Source organism: Artibeus jamaicensis, unplaced genomic scaffold (assembly GCF_021234435.1).
Source record: "Artibeus jamaicensis isolate MK-2021 breed Jamaican fruit bat unplaced genomic scaffold, CSHL_Jam_final contig_525, whole genome shotgun sequence".
NCBI classification, from domain to species: domain Eukaryota; kingdom Metazoa; phylum Chordata; class Mammalia; order Chiroptera; family Phyllostomidae; genus Artibeus; species Artibeus jamaicensis.
In genome coordinates, this window is record NW_026521874.1 from 10,601,239 (window position 1) to 10,613,636 (window position 12,398).

A 12,398-nucleotide genomic window follows, 5' to 3' on the forward strand; every position below is an offset into this window, starting at 1 on the left:
TTAACCCTGTGCCCTTGCCCAAGGGGAGCTGAATATGGAACCAACGCTTCAGGAAAAAACCCAGTTCCTCTGAGGTCTCATGCAAACCCTTCTTTAGAGCCAAATACTCAGTTTATTTGCCAGGGATAGAGGCTGGGAGTGGGCCAAAGGGGACGGGCAGAAGTGAGCATCAGCCAGGCTGGGCCCCTCCTCCCAACGTGAACACTGCCCTCCCCAGCCCAGCACATCAGCTGCATCTCACACCATGCTTGCTCCTGCCTGCATTCTCACTCCAGACCCACTGGCCTTGGCTCAGCCCCTACTGGTGGCATGTTCCTTTCCCACCACAGGGCCTTTGCACATCCTGTCCTTGTATCTAAAGCACTACTTCCTCTGTTTGGAATAGTCCTTTATCAACTCCTCACCTGGGTAGTGGTTACTAATCTTTCATCTTCAAACACCATTTCTTCACAGAAGCCTTTCCTAACGCCCTAGCTGGGTTAAGTGTCCCTGTTATAAGCATTTGCAGCACCATGTAGCACTTGCCACAATTGCGTAATACACCTGTTTGTGTATTTGATTAACATCCACCTCCTCTACCAGACTGTAGTAGCTCCACAAAGACAAGAAGTGTGGCCGCCTTTCTTCTCCATTACATCCCTGGTCTTACAACCCTGCTTAGCACACAGCAGTTGCTTAATAAGCATTTGCTGGATGACCAAGTAAATAAACACATGCTCCCTGTTAGACAGAGGACCCGAGGTGCTCTCCCAGTCTCTACAGACCCGTCTTCCTAGCCTCTGAAAGGAGGCCTCAGGGGCTGCTAGGTCTTGAAACGAGGCCCAGGAGACTCACCGTTCTCTTATCTGCACACGTGCTGGCCAGGAAACCCAGCAGCAGCCCAAAGAGAGTAGGCAGGATCTCCCGCAGGGTGCGGGGAGTATTGGAGACCACGATCTTCCAGACGTGCAGCGATGCTTGCCGCACAACCAGCTGGGTGTCCGAGCGGCCCATGTACAGCCCTGCCAGCACCCGGTTCCGCCGGTCCACCCCCAGGGCAGTGATGATGGCCTGCAGCCGGCAGAGAAAAACAGAGAACGTGGGGCAGTGAAGCCCCCGCAGCATAAGCACCCAGCACAAAGAAGGGACTCCAGGCACGCACCTTGTTGGACTGGGCCGTCCCAAAGTTATCGTCCTCAGAGGCGGTTTCCGTGGTCATCTTTCCAGTGACGCCCGAGATGTGGAAAAGGAGGTCCCCGAGGAGCTGAACGGAGCTGAACCTGAGAGGGAAGCCAAGGAGTCACCCAGCTGCAACGGGCAGTCTGAGGCTCAGCCAAGCACCAGGCAGAGAGACTGTGAGGAAAGGCACCGGAAACGTTCAAGGCAGCTATTCTGGAAGGGGAGATGAGTTACAGGCGAGTCATTTCTTTACACCTTCCCATGAATTTCCTTGCCAAGTTTTCTACTCATGAACTTTAGTAATGAAAAAGAGTGATAAGTACTATTCAAAAGAATACTTGAAAATTTCTACAAGAAGTTATTTTAAAGAGACAGACAGCACAGAGTGAAGCACTAACAGGAGACCAGGAATGCTGACCACCTGGACTGGACACGCCAGAACAGGCCTAGATGGCAAACAGTATCTCTCTTCAACTTAAGTGAGGTTTAATGATCATAAAAAGTGATAGTCACAAACGTAAAATTCCAAAAATACAGAAAAATATAGAAAGAGATTGCGTATAAACAATCACCCAAGCCCCCACTACTTAGGCAGCCACCCCGACACTCCAGTGGTGCCCTGTACGGAGCCCCCACCAAAGACACGTGCCCCGCACAATGCGGGAAGCAAGCCTACGGCACAGGCGCCACTGTCCTGGCGGCTGCAGGCCAGGGAGCCTTCTGTGTCAGCGGACAACGGTTCTCACGCCACTCTGTGCAACAGCTGAGTAAAGGTTCACGGTGTGGACGTCCTGCAGCTTTTTTAAACCAATCTCCGATTTTTCAAATGATAAACAATACTGCAACAGACATCCTTCTATCTACACCTTTAAACACTTGACCAAATTCGTCCTTGAAATAAGTTCCCAGAAGAAAACTTTCCAGATTAAAAAGTATTTGTGTTTAAATTGTAATACAACCAGAGGACTAACTAAAGGCAAGCTTTTACAGAAAGAATCTGAATGAGGACATTGCTATGGGAAACTGGAGAATCGCCAAATGGTCAAAAGTGAGGGTCTGGAAAAAGCTGAGATTTCCTTGGCAACGTTTTGCTCTTTATTTCTCAATAGAAGCTCCCCGAGTGCAAAGCTGGGGTCCCCGGGCCTTCCCGCCCGAGCTCGCACCTGATCCTCCAGAGGTCGTCGAAGAGGCCCTGCTCCAGCTGGGGCAGCAGCAGGGCGATGGCTGTCTCCGCGTACATGGAGATGACCCGCTGGCCTGCACGCAGCGCGGTGTCACGCACAAACTCGTTCTCGTCAGCAAGAGCCTGTGCACAGGGGATGGATCAGCCAGGGCTGACTCCCCAGGCACCCAGACCCAAAAAGAGACGGGACTCCCTGGGCAACGGGGTAAGGACTGCTGTCGCCAGCCCCAGTCGGCAGGCAGCCCTCGCTCACCAGGAGGGCACACGCATCCCACCCTCCTCGGTACCCATCTCCAGGGCCTGGTCATCAGTGCCTACTTTGAGTATACAGGGGATGATGGGCCCCACATAAGGAGTGAACTTGTCCCCAAAGGTGATGGGCAGGTAGTTGAACATCATGATGTAGCCATCTCGGACGTGGGGCGCGATGTCCACTTTGCTGGCTGTGGCCACAATCTCGGGCATCAGCTTCTCCAACTTCTCCACCCCCAAACCAGCCATGACCTCGGCCAACCCTGCAACAGTAAGACAGAATGAACCCACCAGGTCTGAGGCCCCTAGACAGCACTCCTGGGGAAGCCCCTGGGCCTGCGCTGGCCTCACCCTGCGCGGCGCCGGAGCGGTCCACAGAGCTCTGCTCATAGGTCAGCGTCTCCATCAGCCACGGCAGCAAGTCCTCAAAGCACGACTCCCCCATGCCCTTCACCATGGCCCCGAGCGCCTTTGCAGACACCGTCCGCACCTATCAGGTAACCGAGAGCAGGGGTGGGGAGGAGCTGAGGGTTCGAAACCAGGTGACCAGGCAGGCACAAGGAGGGGTCCCTCAGGTCTCCTTCCCTTCACCAGACAAACAAAAAAGCAGCTTATGGGAAATTCTCAGGAATCAATTTTTCTGGGGCCTGGGCTACAGTAAAGAGCTCCTGCCCCCTCTCCTCCCAGACTCACCTCTGGGACGGGGTCCAGAAGAGAGGCCTTCAGGCCTGGCGTCACACTCGGCAGGTAAGGAGCCAGGTCCTGCGCAAACACAGACGTGACTGAGGTGGAGCCCCGGCCCCGCTTCCTCCAGGACTTGTTCCGCCACGGACGCTGCCCTCACAACTCCGCTGACGAGGGGCACTCGGCAGGGGTGCTCCCAGAGGCGGAGGGGGAAGGGCACTGCTGGTCCCTGGAAGGGCCCCTGCCATTGCTCGGGCCCATCTGCAAGAGTCGGCAGAGCCACCAGCTACAGCTCAGTGCTCTTACCCCTCCTGCCCTTCTCTGAAAACCAAGGCCTGCCCCACCTCTGGAATCTTCGGGAAATTATTTCTGGCGTTTCCATTTCAGATTTGCATTATCATTTTCCCTCTAATTTTTTATATAAAGATTTTATCTATTTACTTTTAGAGAAAGGGCAAGGGAGGGAGAAAGACGAGAGAAACACTGATGTGTGAAACATCGGCGAGTGGGCCCAGGCATGGGCCCTGACTGGGTATTGAACTAGCGACCTTTCAGTTTGGGGGATGACACCCAACCCACTGCGCCACACCAGTCAGGGCTCATCTTCCTTTCCTTCACCTTAATAGGTTTACATCTCTTAATATAGCATTCAGCTTCAGGGAACAGTTTTAAATATAGAAAAAGCCTTATGTTCATAACAGCAACATTTAAAATGCAAAAAACCCTGGATACTATATGACCAATGATAAAATTATATAACTTACAGTATATAAACTTGTTGGATACATAATTATTAAAAACAGTTTTATGAGTAACTCATTATAGCTTGGAAATAAGTTGATGTTCAGGGACATAATTTTTTACCCTCATCTATGGATATATTTATTGATTTTTAGAGAGAAAGAGAGGGAGAGAGAGTGAAAGAGAGAAACATTGATGTGAGAGAGCGACACCCATCAGTTGCCTGCTGTACGCGGCCCAACCAGGGCTCGAACCCACAACCTAGGTGTGTGCCCCGCCCAAGGATCAAACCCATGGCCTTCTGGTGCACGAGATGATGCTCCAACCAACCGAGCCACACAGCCAGGGCAGAAATATCACTTTGCAAATGTAATATTTTTTTAGGAAAGAAATATTAGCCCTGGCTGGTGTAGCTCAGTGGACTGAGCACAGGCCTGTAAACCAAAGGATCACAGTTCAATTCCCAGTCAGGGCACATGCCTGGGTTGCAGGCCAGTTCCCAGCAGGGGACACATGAGAGGCAACCACATGTTGATATTTCTCTCCCCCTCTCCTTCCCTTCCACTCTAAAGATAAATAAATAAAATCTTTAAAAAAAAATAAAAACATTAATGGGAATTGTTTTAGTGCTAGAGGACTATGGGTAAGATTTTTGTTTTTCCCGTTTTTCTATTTCCCAGATTTTCCAGGATTGACACGCCCTCCCACTTGACTCCTGCGCCCGCAGCTCTGCAAGCCAAGCAGAGCTGAGCACGGTGGTCACACGGGCACGGCCTTGGAAGCAAGTAAGCAAACAAGGTCCATCTTGCCTCGTTTCCTAAGAAGCTCACAGAAGAAAATGCTGGAAACAAGAAAACGCTGCAAGCAGTCAAAGCATCAGCCACTTTCCCCACACTCCTGAAAGGTCAAAGGTGAGGCTGGACCTGTCCTGTGCTTCTGTCTGTAACAGGGGCCCACAGTGAGGGGCCTCCCCTGGGCCTGAGCTGATAGGGACCCAAACACTGCGCTGCGAGATGCCCAGAGAACCTAAATTTCCACCCTCCGCCCCACAATGGTCAGCATCTCCTCCCAAACACAGTCAGAGACCCAGTGCCCACACCCCTCCCATGCCTCCTGTGCAGGGACTCTGAGCCCTAAACCAGCGTCCGCTGGCCCGTCCTGCACCAGCCCCAGCTGGGCTGCTACCTTCTGGTCTGTCAGGGAGTACATGTTGCCAATAATCTGGGCTGCCATCTTCCGCGTGTCTGTGGAGCGGTCCTGGAAGGCCCTCTGGACGATGGGCATGATGAGGGCCAGGGACGGCGCGTCAATGAAGTGGACGAACTTGGTGTCCAGCAGGGTCTGCAAGCACTTCTGGGTCTTCCTGGAGGGGTCCGTCAGGGCATCCAGCAGGACTGGGGCAATGGCTGCGTGGCCAAACAGAAGAGAGGCTAATCTGTAAGAGTCTGTGGTTTGGCAAAGCCACCGGGTCCCCAGAACCAGAGCGATCAGAAGTGAAGGGAGTCCGGGGTAACTGCTGCCAGAAGCCCCTCAAGTCACAGCCTGGGAAGCCAGCCTATCTGCAAAGAGCAGTCCTTGCAACAGCAAGAGGAGGAGCTGGCCCGGAGGCAGCAGCTGCCGGCCCTCTGCAGGGTGAGGCTGTGCGCCGGTGGGACCCTGCGGGCTGGCTTCTGTGGGCACTGAGTTGCGTCACAGTGCTGGGTCTCACAAGATTGCTGCTCAGGCACCGTGGACCTTATGCTGAAAGCAGCGGCCCCAAGTGGTTTTGTGAAAAAACTTCTGAGACATCAAAACCAGCAATGGGAGTACAGCACACCATGCTCAGAGCAGCTACGTCCAGAAAAGATGAGCTCTCAAATTCAGCGCCATCAGCCCGCAGAAGGAATTTCAAGGGGAAAGCCTGGTTTATCTTTCCCACAAGCCCAGGAAGTTCAACCATTATAAAGCCACATGTTGGTTGTCAACAATTTTTTAAAGTCTAATAATCCAATTTAAAAATAGAGGATCTGCACAGTTCTCCAAAGAAGATATGCTAATAAGCACAAGACATTCAACATCGCTAGTCATTAGAGAAACGCAAATCAAAAACACAAGGAAACGCCACTTCACACCCACTGAGGTGGCTGCAAGCAGGGCTGGTTCTGCAGATAATAACGGTGCTGGCGACTGAAATCCTCAGGCACTGCTGCCGGGAGTGCCGAAGGGTACGGTCGCTTTGGAAAACAGTCTAGTGGTTGCTCAAAACGTCCGGCACCATGGGACGAGCAATCCCATTCCTAGGTATCTAACCAAGAGAACCAAAACCTTGTCTGTGAAAACAAACTTGCCCACAAGCGTTCCCAGCAGCACTGATCTCAACAGCCAAAAAGAGGAAACAACCCAAATGTCCATCAATGAACCAGTAAACAAAACGTGGTCGGTCTGCGTGTACAATGGACTGTTACTGGGCCACAGAGCAGGATGAAGCACTGATACAGGCTACAACATGGGGGAACCCCGAAAACATTACTCTAAAACGCTGGACACAAAGGCCACATACTGTATAATTTACATGAAAGGTCCAGAATATGCAAACCCACAGCAAAAAACAGATTTGTCGGGGGCTGGGGGTAGGGGAGGAAATGAAAAGTGAATGCTAATGGGTATGGGATTTCTTCTGGGGGTGATGAAAATGTCCTGGAACTAGAGAGTGGTGATGCTTAAGTGAATTTTATATTATGCAAATCATATTTCAATTAAAAAAAACAGGCCGGATTCTCAAAACAAAGCCACTTCTACTCATCTGGTGGAGATGACGCTATTCTGGGCCTTAGATATCCCCAGGGCTGTTGGACATTGCAAAAAATAGCAACAAAACCCAAGTATACCTATTCATCCCTTAAAAAACAAGAACAAAAACAAACAAAAAACCCATCATTTTCTGAATGAAAGAAAAATCCAGTGATGCCTGGGCTGAGCAACACTGGACGGGCACGGAGACTCCATGCTGCAGCTTGAAATTCAACACGTGAAGTGCTGGTCGAGGCAGCTGGCTGGGTTTTGTTTCTAGAAATCAACCTCTTCTTATCACTCAAGAAAGAACCACAGTAAAGAGCACAGTTAAGGGGAATAACTGTCCCTACCCTTCCCCTCTCTCACACGCCTCCTGGCATGAGCTAGATTAGAAAGTTCCCACAGATCCTGACACTTTGGATGCTGCTGCTACAGTCTAGAGCTTGTCATTCGAGTCCACTGACCTCAGGGCTCGGCTTAGCGCACAGGGCTCCCTCCGTCAAGGTGCTTCTGAGCCAACGCCTCAGCTTCCCTACCTGTGCCACCAATGACAATTGCTCCAGACAAGCAGGAAAACCCACCACTTCCAAACTACTTTCTGTTCACCATTCTAAAAAAAAAAGCTTCCCAGAATTCAGTTTATTTCACTGTGAACATATCTGTCCTCAGAGGGCAAAAAGCTTTGCTGAATGAATGCACGCTCCCTGCAGTGTCCAGGGACAGGGGAGGAGCCAGGGCCACTGGCCGCTGCGGGAGAGGCCTACCCAGGATCTCCGGGTTCCTGATGACAGAGCCGATCTGCCTCAGCGCCTGCTGTCCGGCCTTCTGCACTTTGACGTGGGAGTCGGTCAGCACCTCCGTGAGCTTGGGCACGATGTTGGGCAGACAGGACGACAGCTGCTTGGGAGCACAGTACGCCATCGCCCCGAGCAGCTCCACCGACCCTGCAGACGGCACACACACGTCCAGCACCAAATCACTCGGCACAGGCCAACAGTTGCCTGGGCTGGCGAAGGGGCAAGCAGCCTGCTCCTCTGCAGACTGCACTCACACAGGCCCCAGGCAGAGGGCAGAGAGCAGAGGGCAGAGGGCAGAGAGCAGAGGGGACCGGCTCCAGCAGAGACCAGGACCAGGGAGACTGGCTTAGTCCTGGCCATGCTCCATGGCCAATTTACTCAACTGAATTTCTCTGGCCTGTCTCCTCATCCCCCAATGAGGGAACTGACATAGGTCTGTGATTTTCAAACTGTAGGGCAAAGCCTGAAGGCCTGAGGGGGAAGCCAAGTGAGAGGCCCCAGACCTCGACCCTCCCCAGACCACAGTAGCTCTGCTTCTATCTCTCTGCACATTAGGATTCCAGATAAGATTACAATTTTTAAAAAAGACTTTACCTATTTATTTTTAGACAGAAGGGAAGAGAGGGAGAAAGAAAATGAAAGAAATATCCATGTGTAGTCACCTCTTGCACGCCCCCTACTGGGCACCTGGCCTGCAACCCAGACATGTGCACCAACTGGGAACTGAACAGGCGACCCTTTGATTTGCAGGCCAGCACTCAATCCACTGAGCCACAAAAGCCCGGGCAGATTACAACTTTTAAAAGGGCTGTAATGGGGCAGGGAGCTGGGGGAAAGATTTAAAAATTACAAAACCAGCTACAGACTAGCTTTAAAACTCTGGGATTTCCTGATTTAGCGCTGTGGCTGCTGTTGGGGGCCTGGTCTTTCTATATTCAGCAAAGAACATAGACTAGTGAAGGGCTGGGCTGCCTAACGTCACAGAGTCTCGGCCTTACCCCCAGGCCGGGGAGCACACCCATAGGACAGGCGCTGTGGCTGCCGGGAACCCCTCGAGAGCAGTTTTCAGGGTGGGAAGTTGAGACGAAGACCCAGAAGGGAGCGGCCTTACCGGCTTTGGTCCTCCAGGACTCCTCCTCCAGGGCAGCCAGCAGGGAGGGGAGCACCAGCTTCACGCCGTGAGCACTCAGGTTGCTCATCACAGCCTTGGCACAGTCATCTGCAGCCTCGAGGGCAGAGAAAAGACGTTCAGGGGCCTCCTCACCCACGCAGGGGTCAAGGCCTGACTCGAGACCGCTGTTTCCCAGGGAACCAATACTTATCGGGGGGTCTCCTGTGTCGGACCCCGTGGCCTGCACACACAGCTGAGGAGGAGAGCCGAGGTTTCTCACCTCACAAAGCTTCAGTCTCTTACTGAGAATCAGGGCCGTCTGTACCAAGGACTGGGGTCCGAGGTACAGGCGGGGGTTCTGGCAGCACAGCCCTCAACCAACTCCCTGCGAAGTCTCACACCAGCAGCCAGCAGGCCTCACGGGCAGCCAGCCTCAGGACTTACCTCACGTACATACTGGTTCCCATCCCCGAAGCACAGCAGCAGATGGGGCAGCACGTGAACCACGTACGGCTCGAAGAGCTTCCCCAGCATGGTGCAGAGCATCTCGAAAGCAAAGAGGGCTCCTGGAGGAAAGAAGGCAGGGCAGCTGGGGCAACCTCCCCGCCACCTCCTCACCCTCTGGAAACACTCAGGGCAGCTGTGGGACTGAAGCGGCTGCCCCGTGAAGGAGCAGCACCCTGCCTCCCTCACCAGCACAGATGTGGCTGAGCAGAAACAGGAGGGAACAAGGGAGCATCCGTCACTTCTTGGCACTAACAGCCAGAAGGGCGAAATCTCTCCCAGCTAAGACATCACCGAGTCAGAAAGTCCAGGCCACAAAAGCAAGAACCAGACGGCATGAGTCACACACAGCTGCCCCTCTGCAGCACGCTTAGAAACAGCACCCTTCGGAGGGGAAGGGAAGGCCGACTCCTACCTCCGGTAGCCATGGGGACCAAGCTCAGAGACGCTCACCTTCTCGCCGGCGGAAGTTCTTCTTGTCCTGGATGGCATCGGTCAGCGCTGCCATCATTTCCTGCTGCTTTAGCGACAAAATGCCCAGGCCCTTCACCAGGCCCGCCAGCCCGTACGCGGCCCCTTTGCGCTCAGCATACTTGTCCGACTCCAGTAGCTGCTGCATCAGCCTCTGGATCATTCCCCCTGCATCCTCCTTGATGGCTGGCACAAGGGGCGGCAAGCAGCTGGCCACAGACTCCTGGACCTGAGGGAGGGGTCGGCCTTGTCAGGAACCACAGCCTCTCCTGGTGGCCGACACAGTCCTGCACAGCACCCCCCCACTGGACGTCCCCAAGCCCCATCTTGGACACTGCCTATCAAACACAAGGCATCACAAAAGCGAACAGTGTAACACACTCATGTATGACATGGCCTCCATCAGCTTGCTCACTATACCTGTCCGTGACAAGAACAGCAACCATTACGGTGCTGCTTCTGGTCTAAAGGGAGAACCTAGGCCTGAGTGGGTAAGAAACTCCAGGAAGACTAAACCCACTGAGAGTAAGATCCAGAAAAAAGCATGCAACTGTGCCCCCATGAAACCGGCCCATATCTCCCAGTTTCCAACCTTGTCAAAGTCACCCAGAAGTCAGGCTGGGCCTGGCAGGGCCAGGACCAAATCGAAAATGGAACCAGAACACGCTGGCACTCATACCTCCCAGGCACAGCGCAGTCAGCCCAGCTCGAGAGCAGCAAAGCGTCCTGCCACCCGGGCCCAGGCCGGCCCTTTACAGGCCAGGTTTTCTGACAACGTATTTGACTACAATTCTGTGAACCCGCATTTCATGAGGACATTCTGGGTGGTCCAAAATGCAAGTTGCAGAAAATATATGTGAATGTGTTTTTCAAAAAGAAAAAAAAAAATCCTTGCACTGTGGCTTGGAGGCTGAATTAAAAGGCCACTGAAGCATGTAAGGAACAGACAGAAAAGCTCAACATGAGGCAACCATTGTTTTTTTTAATCTTTGTATCCCCAATGCCAAGTTTATACCAAGTGCAAAAAAGATTGTTAAAAAATGAATAGAAAAACTGAAACTACCTAGGAGGTCTACCAGAACAAAAAAACCAAGATAATCCCGTTTGGGGGTGCTCCTGCCTGTAAGCCAGGCTGTGCTCTAAGAGAAGGACAAGTCTTTGCAGAGAACTGGGCCTGACACCCAGCTCCATCCCTAGCATCCCACTGCCTACCCGCAGTCAAGTGGCAGGTACCTGCTGGGATGGGGTGGAGAGGGCAGCGATGAGCTTGGCAACGATGGGCTTCACTTTGGGGTCACTCTTGTCCAGGTGCTTGGCCAGAGAGCCCATCAGGACCACCACGCTCTGCCGCACGGCATCGTAGCTGGCGTCGTTGGGTGCGTTCTTCAGGAACTCCTCGAACACCGGCAGCAGTGAGTTGACGTTTTCCTGAAAAGCCAAGTGCAGCCGGGGCTTCATTCCACAGCAGCCCTACAGGGATAGCAGTCTCTGCCCGAGGACCAAGCCCAAACCTGCTCTGGGACAGCCATCCTGACAAGCCCACCCGCAGTGCCAGCAGCGTTTCCAGTTTTCCGGCAGGACTGCAGCAGGCTCTGAAGAATCTAATTCCCTCTGGGGGGTCTTTCTTAGTTCAAAATAAATACAAACGGAATCTTCCATGGGGGCAAGTGCCGCACCAGGATTGCCAGCACTCCGCCTCCCCGTGTGCCCCCCTACTTAGCTCAGCCTTCTGCCCGGCGTGCAGCTGGCTGGAATCGTTACCTTCCCGTGGGCATTGAGTGTCGCAAGGGCTGCATCCAACATGCACTTCCGCACATCAGGGTTTCGGTCATTGAGGGCATCAGGGACAAAAAACTGAAAGAGTGGCTTCACCTGAGAGCTGTCCAAACACTGGGAGAGCTTGTTCAGGGCCAAAGCCAGGCCGCACCTGGGAAAGGAATGGGAGTGTGTCAGGGGATGAGAGCCAGCCACGGGTCCCTCTGCTGCCGGCATCTGTCCCCGTGAGTCACAGGAAGGGAGCCTACCAACCGCAAACCCTGCTGTGCAGGGCAGAGCACGGCATAATCCCATTGGCCAGAGCTCACCCACTGGTCTACCCAATGGTCTGGAACAGCCCACCTGTCCAACAGAAACCTGCCACCTATCTATCCAGAGTTTCCCACCTGCAGGGGACCAACTCTGCCTCCATCTCCCCACGTGAGTGCGACGCCTGCCCCTCCACCTCCAGGGCAGACTCTGGGAAGGGAGGTAAAGGAATCAGATGTGAAGACACTCGGAAATGGACACATTCTACAAAGGCAAAGTGCTACTGTTCTTTTTAGCTACACAGCAGTAAGAAGGTCCCCAAGGACCTCTGAGGACACAGAGGCCTGGAGGAAAGAACAAACGTGCCCAAGGCCGCACAGCCTGGGGGAAGCCAGCACTTGAATTCCGGTCTCTCTGACTCACAGGGAGGGCTTGTCCTTTTCGTCCACTGTTCAAGTAATCTGTGCTGCCTGCTCGCATCACCCAGCCCAGCCAACCTGCTACCTCTCGGCAGTTCTGAGTGGAACAAGAGTGCGACAGCTGTTATACCTGGCTTCCCACTGATCCGGAGGCGATTCTGAGATAACTCGTCCCAACGCATCCAGCACTGGGGGTGGCCGCTGCGACAGAGAGGATGACAAATGAACTGCAGTGCTCTTCCCAGCCAAGCCGCGCAAGCCAGCACCCTGGGTGCGAGGCC

The 12,398-nt window shown here is 53.4% G+C and overlaps 1 protein-coding gene across 1 annotated transcript in view; it reads right to left on the minus strand.

Annotated features, from left to right (window-relative positions):
* The window catches only part of GCN1 (GCN1 activator of EIF2AK4), a 54,713-nt gene that overhangs the window by 11,714 nt on the left and 30,601 nt on the right, over window positions 1-12,398 (minus strand). Inside the window, exons 31-44 of the mRNA XM_037156121.2 lie at window positions 12,248-12,318; window positions 11,435-11,600; window positions 10,907-11,101; window positions 9,656-9,902; window positions 9,143-9,264; window positions 8,699-8,813; window positions 7,555-7,734; window positions 5,204-5,424; window positions 3,287-3,355; window positions 2,945-3,083; window positions 2,660-2,856; window positions 2,322-2,464; window positions 1,142-1,259; window positions 835-1,050 (exon numbers count right to left, since the gene is read on the minus strand). Of these exons, the coding sequence (XP_037012016.2) occupies window positions 835-1,050; window positions 1,142-1,259; window positions 2,322-2,464; window positions 2,660-2,856; window positions 2,945-3,083; window positions 3,287-3,355; window positions 5,204-5,424; window positions 7,555-7,734; window positions 8,699-8,813; window positions 9,143-9,264; window positions 9,656-9,902; window positions 10,907-11,101; window positions 11,435-11,600; window positions 12,248-12,318 (2,199 nt within the window). The remainder of the gene's footprint in view (window positions 1-834; window positions 1,051-1,141; window positions 1,260-2,321; window positions 2,465-2,659; window positions 2,857-2,944; window positions 3,084-3,286; window positions 3,356-5,203; window positions 5,425-7,554; window positions 7,735-8,698; window positions 8,814-9,142; window positions 9,265-9,655; window positions 9,903-10,906; window positions 11,102-11,434; window positions 11,601-12,247; window positions 12,319-12,398) is intronic.